Source organism: Rattus rattus, chromosome 3 (genome assembly GCF_011064425.1).
Source record: "Rattus rattus isolate New Zealand chromosome 3, Rrattus_CSIRO_v1, whole genome shotgun sequence".
NCBI classification, from domain to species: Eukaryota; Metazoa; Chordata; class Mammalia; order Rodentia; family Muridae; genus Rattus; species Rattus rattus.
The window spans coordinates 133,384,382-133,402,237 of record NC_046156.1 but is presented as its reverse complement, the minus strand read 5'-3'; the positions used below and the strand labels follow the sequence as shown (position 1 = coordinate 133,402,237).

At 40.6% G+C, this 17,856-nt stretch overlaps 1 protein-coding gene across 2 annotated transcripts in view; it reads right to left on the bottom strand.

The window, feature by feature from the left end:
• Positions 1–337: 337 nt before the first annotated feature.
• Tbl1xr1 (TBL1X receptor 1) overlaps positions 338–17,856 on the bottom strand; it is a 139,788-nt gene continuing 122,269 nt past the window's right edge. For both annotated transcript variants that reach the window (XM_032898602.1, XM_032898603.1), the window contains exons 11-16: positions 12,782–12,903; positions 12,564–12,638; positions 9,975–10,102; positions 9,218–9,383; positions 7,175–7,276; positions 338–6,386 (exon numbers count right to left, since the gene is read on the bottom strand). In XM_032898602.1, the coding sequence (XP_032754493.1) occupies positions 6,360–6,386; positions 7,175–7,276; positions 9,218–9,383; positions 9,975–10,102; positions 12,564–12,638; positions 12,782–12,903 (620 nt within the window). In that variant the 3' untranslated portion in view covers positions 338–6,359. The remainder of the gene's footprint in view (positions 6,387–7,174; positions 7,277–9,217; positions 9,384–9,974; positions 10,103–12,563; positions 12,639–12,781; positions 12,904–17,856) is intronic.

The following is a 17,856-nucleotide window of genomic DNA, read 5'->3' as shown; positions in this document are numbered from 1 at the left end:
ACCTGTGACATGGGTGATGCAAAGGCGAGCTTCTGGCAGTGCACTGGTGCTTACCCTCCTGAATTATGGCAGACTCTAAAGCTGCTGTGTCTGGCTCTCGGGTTTGCAGGAGCCTGGTTCCCCACAGCAGTACCATGCAGACCATGCTTTTCCTGCCGGCAGAGTAGCATGTGGAAGGCAGCCTATTCTGACAGTGTCCCTGTTCATTGTTTTAAATTAAACAGTTGTGATTTTTTTTTTTTTCTAGTGGTGAATCCATCCCACTGGACTCAGTTCTTAAAAATGAGAATTTTCCTTCCCACCTGATCATACAAACCCAACAACCAAGAAACATTAGTAATTGTCATCTGTACTTTACTAAACACTTTGTGTTTAATATATTTTAAATTATAAAGAAATTACAAGGAACTCCTAAAAAATTTTATACAAAAATATTACAAGTTAGGACAATTAAGCATTGGTAGATGACATTTAAAGAAGCATGCAGGGAAAGGTAGCATAGGGTTAACATTTTTACTGTTGACAGTGCCTCGGTACAGCAGAGAAAAGCACCACAAAATCAAGTGTCCATAATGGCTTTTCCTCTACTGTCGTATTCAGATGAATATATAGGAAAAAAAAAAAAACCCAGTAAACTTTAATCAACTACATATTATAGTAGTAAGAAATCTAATTCATGATAAAGTATGAGAACTATGAAATCGAAAGTAACCTCCCTGCAATGGTGGCTCAATGAACTTCTGCTTAACTTCAGGCTCATGTGGACTCTAATCCTTGGCGGCCCAATGCTTTCTGGAGAAGTGTAAAAACAGAATGTCATTAACAACCTATGCCATGCAATAGAAATGAACCCCTTGACAACTAAAGGTTGTTAGCTTTAGCAGTTGCAATGAGAGCACAACAAGGCTACAGCAGCCTGTATCTACCAAGAAAACAGAAGAAAGGTGGAGGGCATGGAGAAGGCAACTTGACCAAGGAAACGATCTATAGGAGTTGGCAGTAACTGAGGCTGGATGGTGCCTTGGGATGTTCCTCATCTGTTACTAGGTTTGTAGTAAGGTCAGCAATCAGCTACAGGTGGAAACCACTGTGGCATGTTTGGTTGGCATGGATAGGAGTGCAGCAGGAAGGGCAGAGCTCCTGTGCTGAAAGCCATCGGCCACATACTTGGTGTGCCTTGTGCTACTGGATGCTAAGCTAACAGTGAATCTGAAGTCTTATTAGTTCATGTGTGAAGTCCTCTAAATAAACTATCAGTTTTTCAAAATCACTCAGGAGTCATCATTACCCTTAGCTGAGTACATGCTATTATTTAACAAATATAGAAAATAATCCCTTCATTTTAAAAAATCTTATCCCCTGCAAGAAGTAATAAAATAGCAAAAACTTTAAATTCATCTATGGGCTTCTTTAAAGTATACATCTTGGAAACAATGTTTATGAAAACAGTGATTCCCATGGCAGTTATATTCACTGGAGATAATAAGAGCTAGGACAGATAGGCTGTAGTAGGGAAGACTCTGGAAGCAAAATTATCTATTCTACACTGAATAGTGGGGGATAAACGCAATTGAAATGTAAACAGGAAATTGTAAACAAACACCATCCCTCTCCTTACTCGACTAGTCTTTACAAACCACATAGATAGCAAAGGTTTTATATATGTACACAGCCAACATAATATCAAAATATATTTTATTCTGGACCTCTTTCAGATCTGATTCAAATTACAGTTGTCAAAGCAATACAATGCAAAGGGAAAACTGCAACAACAACACACACACACACACACAAAATGTGCCTGGAAAGGGTCAAAGGGTCATCGGGGACAAATCACTGTGATGTGGAACCAAAATACATCATAAGTGTCATTGACATGGTCCAGGAGAGATAGACATCTGTATCAGTCTTCCTTACACAATCATCATGAAAATTGAACAATAAAGTTCTTAAGCGTGTACAAAAAAACTGTCATGGGCTGGTTTACACTTCTACAACAGCTTTAAAGTTAACTGTGGAACTAAAGAAAGGCTGCAGACGTCGTCACCCAGTACTAAGGTAGGCTCACAGAATTAGACCCAAAGGATTTGCAAAAACTCAAATGAAAACATTATATATAGCAACAATGTCAAAGTCAGGAAAGAAAATCACTTCTGTATTTAAGGATGGCAGAGATACACAATGAACTCTGCCTGTTTGTAATGAGATGAAAAAAAGCACACCAGATAGAACATGCAGAATGTTTCCTCAAACTTATCGAGAAATCCCAAAGAAAATATGAAACACCTTGCTAGGTTTAAAAACAAAACAAAACAAAACAAAAGCCTACTTATTCATCCTGCTTCAACACTGTCACAGAAGGGCAGAGATAAAGACTGCCATGAAAACCTCAGAACTGCTATGTAGAGACACCGGATTCTAAACAAGTAGATTAAAAAATGTGAGCACTCCCCTTTTTTTCTCTCCTACATTTGACTAGGATTGTGTATTAAAAGACTGATATTAAATGTGACACTTCAGAGCTATTACTGATCCCTCCCTGATGATTTCAGACAAAAGGAGGGAATGAAGAACAAACAGAAAACCACCCCCAGGGTCTCTGTAGGCTGGCTGGTAGCCCCCATAAGCTGGCTTTTGCTGCTGTGCCACGATGTTGGTCCACGGAGGCAGGATTTCTGCGGCAACTGGGCAAGTACCGCTGAGCTCCTGAGAATCCAGCTTCTGTGGAAATGTGCAATGCGCTTACAAAAACATAAATGGTCTTTAAAAGAGCAAGACAGCACTGTATGAGATGCTTTTCCTATGCACTTAGTAGAAGTTGCCGTGTGTGCTTACAGAAGCCTGGTCATCCGTGATTCCTTTAAATAGCAAAAGGCCCAGTCCTCCGCGGGCCTCTACTCCTCATTCATAGTTTACATTACTCTTTTAACAAAATCATTCTACATAAACAGATAGCTCCTTAAAAATAGTACTCTTTCATTAAATCTGATCGACAGAAAGAATCTTAAGGAAAAAAAGGAGTGCTTTATAAGTGAAAAGTACAAATCTTTGGCCTGTCTCTTGACATTTTTATGTCAAAAAGCAAAAAACCCTTCATGTGATTCAATCTATTGATTACTTTTTGCACCATAATTTGTTTTTTGTATACCACAAAAGGAGGCACTTTCAGTATCTGTAAAAGGTGTTTAATCCTAAAACATATTCACCTAGAGGATAACTCATGAAAACAGAATTTGCTACACTCTAATATCTATTCCAGTTACCACCCCTAAATCATTTGAAAGTCAATGATATTACCTGATCATGGAGAACAGGAGTGGGGTAAACCTAAGTCCCCAAGAGTCTCCAGCATGGAGTACACAGGTTCCTTCCTGCCTTTCATGGGTGGCAGTAGACCGCATCCTCCAGTCTACTGTAATCAGTGCTATTCATTTCCGTCTCCTTCCTCACTTCTTTACAGTAGCATATAAAACAATGATCTAAATGAACACCACAGAAAGACTCCTGGACTTTGCATCTTCAGAAAAGGACAAGAAGGAAAGTGAGAACCCCATGACAGCACTTGACACACTCAAGTGTGGTCTCCGGTGATCATCTGACTGCTCGGGTGGAGACGTGGTATGGTGTCTGTGGAGCAGCATTGTGGCACGTCAGCAGGCTACAGTGACACTGAGAGCAGCAGCAAAGCACACAGTCCTACGCTCACGGAGAACCAGCCTAAAGGTGGACGTCTTCAGCCACATCTGCGAGAGAAAGACCCGAGGCTCTGGGATAGCAAAGCTCTGCACTTCTATCAGACAATCTATCACAGCTAGTGTGCTGAAGGAAAATAGCCAAAGAAATAGGAAAAAAATAAAAATAAAACAGAACAAAACAAACCAATAAACACACACCCAACAGAGAGCAAGACAATATCAGAAAATTCAGCTGTCATTCCGGCAGCTGTATTTCAGGAATTTGTGACTGTCTTTGAATCAGCTGGGAAGAACGTCAATGACTGTATGCAAATGAATAAAATGTCCATATCAAAATACAAAAGCACTATCAACAATCACCTCTGACTTTCAGGTTCAGATTCAGTGCAATTGACAAATGCATCGCTGAAGGAGATGCAGCTTAGGCATACTCAAAACGTTTGTGTCTATTCCTGGGAGCACGTTTAAAAATTATTGCACAGTTTTTTATTTTTATTATTTTTTTTTAAACAATAGAGGCCAACAGATGTGACCCTCTTGCAGTAAAAGCAAAATCTTAAGTGCCAGACACTCAGCATTTTAGAATTCCTACAGAGCCACAGAGCAACGGGTTCTAAATATCTCAATGTGATCGAACCCTAAAAACACCTGGCACAAACCATAGATGACTGCCTCTCTGGATGCAACTCTTAAAATTATTACAGTATCATAGTCCCCACCAACAATGGGGAAGATATAACGATGTCAAATTTAAGTGTATTCATCTTCTTTACCAAAAGCAAATGCCACCCTACCTTAGTGAAGCCAAGACCTGCGTCAATCAACGCTGTTTTGTAAAGAGCAAGGCAGCAAATACAGAGCATCAAAGCTGTGGGGCTGGGCTAAAGCCGCTTCGTAGAACACAGGGTGGGACTTATGAGTCAAAGGCCTCAAAACAACTACTGACACAAATAGTGTTATAAATTTGCTAAGCAATTTCTTAATTAAAAATTTAAAGATATAAATTTGACAACTGTTCTTTCTCTCTCCAGAATCAATGTTCCTGGGTTCTTCCGTTAATATCAACTGTCCTGTCATCACCTTCACAAACACAGCCTCTAGTGAACATTTGTAGGTATATTTTACTTTTAGCTGAACAGAAGAGATCTGATTGGATACCTAGATTTAAAAAAGAATACTTGATATAAACAAGAGTAAAAAGACATGATATAGTAGTGACTACTGGAAACAGCAGCAGCTTAGATCTATGTTGCTTGACAAAGTGCAGCTTTGGCGCCATAGACGCAGGCAGAGGGCTAGCCTCGGCCACACTTCTCCTAAATTCTCCATCACTGCTATCCAAAAACACCTCAAAGCAAGCCTTTAAAAACTGTTTTCAAAACGAAGGTAGCAAACATTAGCCATGTAATGGCAGTGTTATATGCTGTAATCTTGCTTTGTAAAAAGAAAACTAACAGGAGAGACTTTTAACACTGGAATCTGGTTACATTACATAGTTAAGCTTCTATACAGAATGATGGACACTTTGAGAAGCTAATCCTTATCCAGAAATATTTTAATCTCTTAAGAAACAAAGTAAAACAGACAAATGGTAAAATAAAAAAATAAAATAAAAGCCCCAAACTACGTTGCTCCTTCTCACAATAGTGCACATTTTAACCATAATTTAGTTATGGCTACAAAACATCAGAAGATTTTTTTTTTTTTAAAAAAAAGTCTCTTCTTTATGGTATTTTTAAAAAAAAAGGTTGTGCCCTTCTAGTCTTTAATTGGCAGAAATACGTCCCCAAAAAGAAACTATTTTACTTAAGCCCCCCATCTCTTTCACACACACACACACACACACACACACACACACACACACACACACACACACACACACACACACACACACACAAAGAACTAAAACAAAAAACCCAAAACAAAGCTAACATAACACCCTTTGCTGATGTGTATCAGAGAATGACATGACAAAAGTCATGCAGTTTCCTATTATTCCAATTCCCTCCACAATATGCACCTATTGAGTATATGCTCTGGGAGCCATCAAATGTACCAAACATCTACCTCTTCCAAAGAATGCAGTAAAATATTTTTAAGATTATTTTTTTTGTTTGTTTAAAAGGTGAGGAAAAAAAAAAGCAAGAAAATGATTCACTCCCTTACTTCATGCATCCGTAATCTAAACCAAAAACAAACTTGGAAGCAAGAACCAACTACTGCCGCAAGCTTCTGTTAAGTCCATGTTCTCTGTACATACAAACTGCGCACTACTGAAGGGGAAAAAATATAATCCATGGTGTCTGCTGATTCAAAGGGGAGAAACAAGGCTGTCATTGATATTCAAAACTGGGACATGTGTGGTTTGCTCTTATAACGCATATTCCTTCTCTTCTGGTTTCCATATCCAAACTTCTAAACACTACTTAGGGGCACAGCAGGTTAGATCCCAGCACTTGGTGAGCAGAATTCACAAGCTGGGACGAGACTGTCATCTTCAGGGTACAGCTGTGTTCATATACACTGCATGTATATATTTCTCTTAGATTTGGCTGTAGTGGACTGGCCATGGTTCAAATGGGACTATAGCAGTTATGTGGGTCAGGGATAGTCTTGTGGCTATGTACACATTCATAGTCGGTCCATGGCTTCCAACTAGTAACGCTATTTCCGAAGATCTAAGACACAAACCTGTAAGAGATGACAATAGTCAGCCAGGATCCAGAAATCTACCTTACATTGCAAGCTTAACTTCTATAAAGAGTACATTGTAATTTACAGTCTGTCTCTAAGATGCATATTCATAAAATCAAAGTAACAAATCATGAAAATAAATCTTAACTGAAGGGCATCAGGTCTCCATGCTGTGACGTGAGCCCTTGCGAGGTGCAGTAACTGTGGAAATGCTGCTGTAAGGTTTAGGAATTAGTCCTTACAGTCAGTGAAAAGGGGATGGGAAACATACAAAGCAGACTGTTTCTAACTCTCGGATCTGAACAGAAGACACCAGGAGTTACAGAGGCCATCTCGCCAATAGCTCAGCTCTCCCTCTCCAGCTTTCACTGCTTTGGAACAGTAGAGACCATAATCACCACATCCTGGAGGTCTCAGTACCAAATATCTCCCTGCAGAAATCAGCCTCCATTCTTCAACCTCTAACACCCCTCTACAGAGAGGAGAGTTGGGGAAAGGACTTTAAAAATACCATTTAGCGAGAAATACTTCATGACATTTAATTCCACAAATGGAAGATTTACATTGGAAACTGCTCATTACTTGTTTATAAAAACTCTTTGGCAAAGTCACCCCTAAGTTTTATTCATATTATTTAAAATGTAATGAACATATTTAGCACACAGCCCAGGGAGGGGTGTTGGAAATGGTGTTGATATTTTAACCAAAATTTGTTATTTTGCAACAAACACAACTGTGTACCTAACATGTCCCCTTCTCTTTAAAAAATTCATGTGCATACTCACTGAACCATCCGAAGCACTGGCTCCAACTTTGTCTCCTGCTGCATTCCAGCAAACTTCAAAAATCCCACCTGTTCCCCTGTAACTGTGAACTAGAGCACCTGTCTAAAAATATAAAAAACAGACACCTAAGTATCATTATCAAAATCTGTAATGTAGGAAAGTGACATGAAACCCCATCCTCACCCTATCCCTCTTCCCCCCAAAATATGTAAGTAGTTAATGGTTGATGGAGGAGGAAAGGACATTTTCTTCAGTGGTGTACCCACTGAAAAGTTGCCTGTGCTCCCATAAGTAACTCTATTTTAATCCCCCAGATGACATTAGATAAAGAGAAGTAGGAGGAGTTAGTGGTAATGTGAGAAGAGAATGGTGGAGGAGGGCTGATCAAAATGTTCTGTATCATTCATAAGCATATCATGATGAAACCTGTTATTATGTGTAAGTACTATATAGTAATTTTTAATTGGAAAAGGCAGGGAAGAGAGGAAAATGGGGAGGGAGGGAAGAATCTACTTAAGAGGCTACTATAAATTATAGTAATTCATATAAACTTAGTATAAATAATTAATTTAAAAAGCAGTATATGGGCTCAAAATAAACTGTCAAAGATAAAAAATGTTTAAATGAATTAGGTCTTAGAATGAGTCAAAAATATATGATGATGCATTAATTGTCTAGCAATCAGAGGTGGGCCTTGGTTTCAAATAACAATATAGGCAAGTTCTAAACCTCTGGAAATAATAATTTTATGGTAACCCCTTTCACTGATGTTATCAGACTATCCTCAAAGGATGGTTTCAGCACAAACTGCTTTTCTAGTGTTGGTGATTCCCCACTAGGATTTTTAGCTTCCTTAAAACAATACCTACAGGGGTTGAGGATTTAGCTCAGTGGTAGAGCGCTTGCCTAGGAAGCACAAGGCCCTGGGTTGGTCCCCAGCTCCAAAAAAAGAACCAAAAAAAGAAAAAAAAAAAAAAAAAAACCTAATACCTACAATGAACAATGAATGCAGAAGAAGAAGCATACTCGTCACCAAGGGACATATACATTTTGCCAATAGAAAAAAATATATCACAATGGAGTACACAGTAGAATATTATGTAGCCTTAAAGAAAAATTAACCATTACATTTTACAGGAAAATCGGTGGAAGTGGAATGTTAAGCAAAATATGCCAGACTCAGAAAGACAAACACAACACGTTTCTTTTCATGAGTATCCTACATTTTAGCATGGGAGTGCAAATCATGAAACTAGAGATGGGTTGACGAGAGGGAGCAGAGAGGCCTTAATGGAGGAGGAGGACAACATGAGGATGGAACGACAGCTCAGGGGAGGTGAATGCAGAGGTGGGCAGAGGAGCAGAGAGAGGAGCAGGAAACAGGCTTATTAAAAACAAAGTATGTGCAAAGTGCCATAGTGATGTTCTTTAGGTAAATGCTAGTTTTTAAATGTAAAATTCAAATGAATTTTCAAATCTGCAGAGCAGCCAGCCTACATAATGAAGTACATAGGATAGTCAGCTTCACTTCCCATAATGGAAGCTTGGAACTGCAATATCATCCTTCACCTAGAAACTGGACCCCGCTGAGTGTGTGCTAGAAGCATGGTGCTTTGTTCAGTACGAAACTCAGTAAGGATGAAAGAGAAGGTAGGCAGAACAGTCACTGTCGGACATGAAGGCAAAGATGGCCAAAACCTCCTCAGTACGGACCTTCTTGAGCATCAGCTGTGCAACTTAATGAAAAATACTACATGTGATGGTTTATAGCAAGTAACTCATCAAATAAACTACAGTGGAAATCTACTACAGAACAGAAAATGGCTGCCTGCAATGTATTAAGTATGCCCTACACCAACCAAGACATGGGGAACACAGAGGGTGATTCATGGGGCACAAAAGAAAAGCTACAAAATGCCCCCAAATACTCTTTGATTCTTAAAACTAAGTATTAAGTTGATGTCACATACAGAAAAACAAAAATGTATGTAAACAGGTGAATGCTTCTAACTTAATAAGTGAAGCTTAATTAATGGGACATACCTGTGTGTTCCAGATGTGCACACACTTGTCAAAAGAGCCACTTGCCAGATACCTGCCATCAGGACTAAAAGCCACACTGTACACAGGCTCTTGGTGTTTTGTCAAAGTATGGATGCAAATCCCTCGGTCTACATCCCATAACCTAACTGTAGAATCAAAGGATGCACTAAAAATGGAAAGGGAAAATAATTTTATAAGTAATCAAATACTCTCTTGGCCATGCCCTCAGCCTCCCACATTCTGCCCATCCTAACGAGCTAGTGGGTTACACTGCTAAAATCTAAGTATTGTGGAAACTGGAAGGGAAACATGAAACAGACTGAAGACCCTAGACCCTGCCTAGTCACGTTACTCCCAATAATCCTGGTTATTGGTCCATGGTTCTGAACACCAAACTGATTATATTTGGGAATTTATCTCTTTGAAAAAAAGATGATGATTTTTATTATCCTATGCCCAAATGATCTATTGTTAACTGCAATAGGGTCTCACTAGAGAGTCCAGGATGGTTTCAGACTTACTATGCGAGGCACAGTGGCCAATAAGCAAATCCTAACTACTGGGGTTTATTCATGTTGGGTTTTAGATCAATAGGTATAAAAAAGCATTAAACCCTGAAATTCTAATATTAAAAACCCATGTTTAAAGGTTCCTATTGAAATATGCTCCCTCAAGATATGTTCCCTGTTTTCTGCCATATTTTCCCAAAATGTTTCTGCATGAGAGACTAACAGGAAAACTGAAACAGACACATCACCTTGCTAGCATAAGGTTGGCATTCGGATTATTTGTCCCTGGTCCTGTTGGACTCCATTTAATAGTATAAATTTCTTTATTATGTGCTTGTAAATCATGAACACAGTTATCTTGCTTCATACTCCATATCTAAACCAAAAGAAAAAAATGTGGTAATTTTCTGAACAACAAATACCTTTAAAAGCATGATCTTTAAAGTAAGACAAACAAACAACCAAACAAACAAACAAAAAAAACAGCCAAGAATCAAGAGAATGACTACAAAAAATGTAAAAGCAGTTGAATGTACTTAAGTTTGATCCATAAAAACATTATTAATTCTTCACAAATATGCCTGACTGCAAAACTTGAATGACGAATGGACTAACTCATCTCAACATTTACAAAGTCCTTGAACTGGCTCCAGTAAGGCAGTGGCTTGGCACCTGTGTGGACAGTCTAGCCTTGTGTGAGGCCTCTGGTTTAGTTCCCAACACACAAATACAAGCCACTGGAATTCACACTCTTGAAATGCAGTAAACAGCTAAGAGAACACCACAGTGCTTTGTAGTTCAGATGTTTACAGTCCTGGGAAATGAAACTGACCACACATTTCTAAAACTTCCTTATTGTTTTCAAGTTTTTAGCACTGGCAGGCTTAACATGTCACTCTGTGATCCTTATGACATTCCTCTATCCACTCTGGTAATCTTCCTCATCTAGGAAACTGTTTCTTAAGGTTTATCATCCTATAGCCTGCTGTTCATAACACCACCACCCATATCACTTCTGCTTTGAAATACACTGGGCACAAAATTCTTTGTTGGGTGAAAAAAAGCTGCAATCTCGACCCTGAGGTATCCCAGGCTTCAGCTTTCAGCTCAATCTATAAAACAAGTTTCTCTGACTATTGGCATTCCTCCATGGTATAAGCTTAAAGGCATGTGCGTGAGAAGAAAACACAAAGACAAGGAAACCAGTATGGTGGTATCGCCTTATACTCAGCGTTTGGAGGACGTGCAGGGTCTCAAATTCAAAGCCAGCCTGGGCTACATAGTGAGATTATGGCACATACAAAAACCAAAACCAAAACCAAAACCAAAACCGAAACCAAAACCAATGACAACAAAACCAAGACTAAAAATGCAGTTCATCATTGTCATGCTGCCTTAGCACAACCAAGTCTCCTCCATCTGATCTTGGAGGGAGGGGAAGAAAAAACAAGTTACTTTCCTATAGGACTACCCTATTTCTAAGGGCTGTCACTATGGTCACTGGTACTGAGGCTGAGGATAAATGTTTTCAGTAGAACACATGTGGCATGAGGAAGTCAAAAGGCTCAGTCATTGCAGAGACTAGCACTAGGCTAGTCTTTACCTCAACATGGTGTTTTCACTACCTATGGGATGAAGTCACATCACACTGTATTTATGGATGGTCAATTCCCTATCTCACCTTGACCGAGTCTTGGGAGACCAAGATATTTGGTTAAGCATTATTTCCCCATGTTTCTCAGTAAGTACAAAGCAGATTGCATTCTCCATGTGGATGGACATCATTCATGTCGGTAGCAACCACTGTCTTCTCGGGCTTCAATACTGAGCTGAAATACAGGTTTTCTGCCTTCAGCCTGGGCCCTACCCAATGGCCCTGGCACTACTTGAGCTTCAAGTTTGAAACCACACGGCTGCCTATGGGGGTTTGAATGAGAATGGCCCCGTAGGCCATTATGTATTATATATAATATATATACATTATATATTTAAAGGCTGAATCACCAGTTGGTAGAACTACTCTGGAATGATTAGGAGGTATGGCCTTGTTGGACAACGTGTATCAATGGGGATGGCTCTTTTACTTCAAAAACTGCTATTGTTCCCATTTCGCTTGGTCTCTCTGCCTTGTGATTGCTGATGTAAGCCAATGCTTTGCCTGCCTGCCTGTTGCGATGCTCCTTGACATAATGATCATGAATTCACTGTCTGAAAGTGTTAGACCCAATAAACTCTTCTATAAGTTGCCTTCAACATAGTATCTTAGCATAACAAAAGAAAAGTAATAAATTAGATTTTCTGGGTTTCCAGTTTGAAGACAACAGAGAATTAGCAACCTCCGTGATTGTGTATCAGTTTTGAGAAGTCTTTTTCAGATTGATCTATGCCCCGATTGCCTCACCACCAGTGAGAACTGTGATAAATACAGCAGCATAATTAACCTGTGCAGCCATTCTTTTAATAGAACTTCCTATATTCAAGTATGTAAGCATTTCACAGGAAACAAGACTAACCATTAAAAAGCTAGAAAGTCCTCATTTAGGTTTACATAGCAAGAGGACATTTTAAATAGCCTTAAGCCAGGTATGGTAGTATAAGCCATTATCCAACATTCAAGAGGCAAGGGACGGCGAATCTCTGGAGTTCAAGGCCAGCCTGATCTACATCACTGAGTTCCAAGACAGCCAGAGGTATATAGTAAGGGCAAGCAAAAACAAAACAAAACAAAACAAAACAAAACAAAACAAAACAAAAACAACAACAACAACAACAACAACAACAACAACAAAGCAAAAAAGGAAAAGAAAAAGCTTTAAAATGCCCACTATCTGAATTACCTTCAATGTCATGTCATCTGAACAGGAGGCTAGGAGATTGCCAGTTGGGTCCCATTTGATAGCATTTACTTCATTCTAAAAACAACAGTAAATATTTATATTTTCATTTTATATAACAGACTGCTACTTGATATTTAATATGCATAGTTAACAGCTATTCTGGAATATTACTTGATATTATTCACTCAAAATGATCATATATAGAAGGAAAGACTTACCGTGTGTCCCTGGAATGTTTTGATAGGTCTGTCTTGTCCTAATTTGCAGACGTGAATGCACATATCTGTACTACAAGATGCAAAGGTGTTGTTGCTCTGCCAGTCAACATCCAGTGCTGGGGCTAGGAAGGAACACAGGTGGGGTTTGCACTGAGCACATGTGTGTCACCCAGGAGCTTTAGCTCTGAAGCATATCCTAAGCAGTACTTAAAGATTTTACTATTTATTCACTCATCCATATGTGCACTGGAGTTTTGCTGCATATATATCAGTTCCCCTGGAATTGGAGTTACTGAGAAAAAACTGCTAGGAATTAAACCTGGATCCTCTGGAAGAAAAGGTGGTGTTCTTATCCATTGAGCCATCTTCTCTAGCTCCTACACTGACTTTTTGAGAGGGAGGGGAGGGAGGAGGAGGGAGAGAGGAGGGGGAGGGAGGAGGAGGAGGAGAGAGAGAGAGAGAGAGAGAGAGAGAGAGAGAGAGAGAGAGAGAGAGAGGCATCAAACTGCCAATAACTTCCAACTGTGTGATCGCTGTGCAGGATAACTCATGCTGTGAACTGGAGCCTAGGCTTCTCTTTTATATAATGAAGAAAACAAAAAAGCTGTTCATTAACTCTTAATACCCCACCTACCCCACCTCCAAATTTAGTACGTAGGGAGGTTGCCAAGACCAAGCAAGAAGCTGCATGTGGAAAGAATGCTACAAACTACAAATCAGATAAGTGAATCAGAGCCATCCCCATTGTCAACAGCAATGTTACTGACAAAGGGGTTTTCTTTTTAAAAGTTCCTCTGTAGGAAAAATCAAGTGGCTCTTAAAAACGTTTAAAATCTCAAATGTCCAAAGTTGGCTAAGAATTAGTATGCAGCCCGACTTTAGCTCAAAGAGGAGTACATGTTTCTTTCACCTACAACAAGCAGCAAAGGCTCTGTGATAGTAGCCTCAAGATCAAGGCCGGGATAGCGAGTGACTGGGTGAGCACATGGAGAGTACTGTGTTCACACTCCAGTCAGCTGTGGGGAGGGGGCTTTCATAGGGGGAAATAATAGGACATTTAGATTCAACACATCCGCATGGTCTGCAACACTAGAAAAAGCTACTTTCTGAACCTTAATAAGACTGTCAACCCGACTTAGAGACAAGAAGAAACAGGAAAATGAAGGATGCTTTCCTGAGTTGCTTTCCTGGGATGTTTCCTAAACTTAGCACTTCACTCACATTTGGTTAGGTATAACTTCTAGGAGAATGCGATCTGCATCAGCCAGCAGCTGTGCCCACTCTGGTCAGCAGCATGTGACGGGCAGCAAATATTTTGGATGTATCCACTGTGAAGCCAACTGTCCTGTTCACTTCGGTCTGCCCTCAGGTTCACCTGGACCATGAAGATAACTCTCACAACCTCCCCTTTCCAGACTCTTGGGCTTTCTAGTCCTGAGCTTGCTTCAGAGAGGGGAACAGAAGCCCAGGGTGACTATTCCTGCCCCTAGCTCAGCCCGGGTTTCTCAATGGTTCCTGCTGTTACTAGGCAACCTCTTCCCAGTGGTTCAGGTTCCCATTAGACTGGCAGCACCTTCCATCTCACTGGTCTTTCTTTCAGTTGTTCTGCTCTGGGTGACCTCACTGCCTCTAATGCTCCCCTTTCCCAACATTACTACAATGATTTCCTTCTGCATTAGTCCCTTTCTTGGATTCCCAAGAATAGACTGTCTTCTTGTCAAAATCCTGATTCAGTAAAGATTGCAAAATTAACATAAAATATCACTCTTATAATTCTAATATTAATAAGTAGAAAATAAGGAAGAGGAGGCTAGAATTTTTAAGAAAATAGATAGTTATACAAAAAATATATGAGGAAGGTCAAATGTCTGATATGACCTCTAAGAGCCTGAGTGGCCTGCAAACTTGAGAGGAGGCTGACAAATCACAAGCCACACTATGACAGATATATTTGGGGTTCAGGGACAAAAAGGAAACTATATCCAGCATTCAGAAAAGACTCCCTCCACTGGGAGTCCCTACTCACAAAACGACACAAAATCTGTCCTGCCTACAAGAAGTGCAGGGATAAAGACAGAGCAGAGATTGAGGAAATGGCCCGTCAATGATTGACCCAAATTGAGAATCATGTCATGGGCAAGAACCAATCCCTGATATTACTACTAATACCCTGCTAAAGCTTGCAGTCAGGAGCCTAGCTAGCATAACTGTCCTCTGAGAGGCTCTACCCAGGAGATGACTGAAACAGATGCAGAGTCACAGCCAAACATTAGGTGGAGCTCTTGTGAAAGAGTTCTGCAAAAGACTGAAGTACCTGGAGGGGACAGAGACTCCATAAGAAAAACCAACAGTCAACTAACCTGCACCCTTAGGAGCTCTCAGAGACTGAATCACCAAACATGGAACATACTTGAGTTGGACCTAGGCCCACCACTCATGTGGCAGATATGCAGTTTGGTGTTCATGTGGGTTCCCCAACAACTGGAACAGGAGCTGTCCCTGACTCTGCTGCTTGCCTATGTATCCTGTTCCCTTAACTGGGCTGCCTTGTCTGGCCTTAAGGGGAGATGATGTACCTACTCTTAGAGTGACTTGATATACCTGGGTAGGCTGGTACTCAAGAGGAGCTGACCCCTTCTCAGAGAAGGGGAAGACAGGATGGGAGAGAAATTGTATGAAGGGTGGGGGTGGCAGTGATTGGGATATAAAATTAATAAATAAATAAATGGAAAAATGATAAAAGAAATCAGCAGGACATGGGGAAGGACTTTGCGTGACAGGTGTCTTAAGAGTTTTACAGCTGTGAATAGACACTATGATGAAGGCAAGTCTTATAAGGACAACATTTAATTGGGGCTGGCTTACAGAATCAGAGAGTCAGTCCAGTATCATCAAGACGGGAACATGGCAGCATCCAGGAAGGCATGGTGCAGGAGGATCTGAGAGTTCTACATCTTTCTTAAGGCTGCTAACAGAATACTGGCTTCCAGGTAACTAGTATGATGGTCTTAAACCCACACCCTGAGTGATACTTCAACAAGGCCATACCTTTTAACAGTGCCACTCCCTGGGCCCAGCATATACAAACTATCACATTCTACTCCCTGGCCACCATAGGCTTATTCAAACATGTCTATGGGCACCACATCTAAACCTAACATAATAATGTAAAATACAAAAGTCCCCAGAGTCTATAACAGTCTCAACAATGGTAAAAGTCCAACATTCAAAGTCACTTCTGAGATTCATCCAATCACTTAACTGTAATTCCCAAAGAAAAACAGGAAAGCAGCTGGGCAAACTCTAAACTCTGCATCTCCAGTTCTGATGTCAAAATGGTCTTCAGATCTCCAACTCCATTTTCATCTTTGTTGACTGCAACAAACTTCTTTCTCCTGGGCTGGTTCCACTCCATTAGCATCTTTCCTCTGCAGATAGGCCACGGCTCAGGCATCTCAAACATCTTGGGGTCTCCAAGGCAACTTCAATGTTACAGCTTCTTGTTTCAATATCTGGGATCCACACATGATCTTCCTGGGCTCCTCCAAAGGGCCGTTGTCACTTTTCAGCTCTGCCCTCTGTAGTACTCCCACTCCTGCTATTCTAGGTAGTCATCTCGTCATACTGGCACCTCCAAAATACAGGGGCTTTCTGCTGCAACCAGGCTTCACCAATAGCCATAGCCTCTCATAGGCTCTCTTCACAGTGCCAAGCCTCAGCTTCTTTGCATGACACCTTCAGTCCTGGGCAATCAACTGCAACTGAGACTGCACCTTCCCCAATGGCCTTCATGGCCTCTCACGGTGCCAAGACTCAGCTGCTCTTCATGACCCCTTCTTGCCTTCAAAACCAGTACCACCTGGGTGACTCTTACATGTTACCAAGTCCGGCTGCAGCATGAGGTACAACCTTGGCTATCTCTTGAATAGCCAGAAAATCCTTCTTTGTGCGCTCAGAAAATCCTTCCCCAAAGATTTCACTTCAGTAATGCTGGTCTCTTCTTAATCACCACTAATTTCTATCACCAGCATCAACTGTCCCAGTAGTCCCTTCTATTTTTCACTCTAAAGCCAGAAACACATGGCCAAAGCTGCTGAGTCCTGCTGCTTTCTGGGGCTGGAACATGGGCCCCTTATTCTATTACCAGCTTTCTATTTTCTGACTCCTTCTCTGCCTAAGCTTGGCTTTCCTGGAACTTCCTTTGTAGATTGACTGTGAACTCAGAGATCTGCATGGCTCTGCTTCCTGTAATGCTGGGATTAAGGGCGTGTATACCATACCTGGATTTAAGTTTTTCTTCACCTAGAACCTGCTTTTTCCCAGGCTGGCCTTGAACTTAGAGATCTGTTTGGCTTTGTCTCCGAGATTAAAGGTGTATACCACTATGCCTTGATATAAACTTTGTTGGGTAGGATCTTGCCCCCAAATCCCTTAATCTGTTATCTCACAGAACATAGGATTCAGTTCCATTTCATTTCCTGGTGCCCCTTAAATACTCGAACCACATATTTTATATTTTTCCTTTCTGAGCTTGCTAGGCTTGTTCAAAATGCTCTTCATGAGACTTAATCAGAGAACAAAGTTTATGATGGGTGTTTCTAAGACTTCCTTTGTCAGTACAATTAATATAGACTCTTCAGACAAGGGCACAAAAGCAGCCACATTCTTCACCAAAATACCACAAAAACAATCTCTAGGTCACATATTGAAATTCTCCACTGAAACCTCTTAGGCCAGTTCCGTACAATTCAAATTACTCTCAGTAACAAAGTTTTCCATATTCCTACTCAGATAATTCATTAAGCCCCACTTACAAACCCATTGCTTTTCAAATCCAAAGTCCCAACATCCACATTCTTCCAAAGGCATGGTGTGGCCTATCACAACTAAACCCCACTCCTGATGCCAACATCTGTCTTAGGGTTTTACTGCTTTGAACAGTCAACCATGACCAAGTCAAGTCTTATAAGGACAACATTTAATTGGGGCTGGCTTACAGGCTCAGGGGTTCAGTCCATTGTCATCAAGGTGGGAACATGGCAACATCCAGGAAGGCATGGTGCAGGAGGAACTGA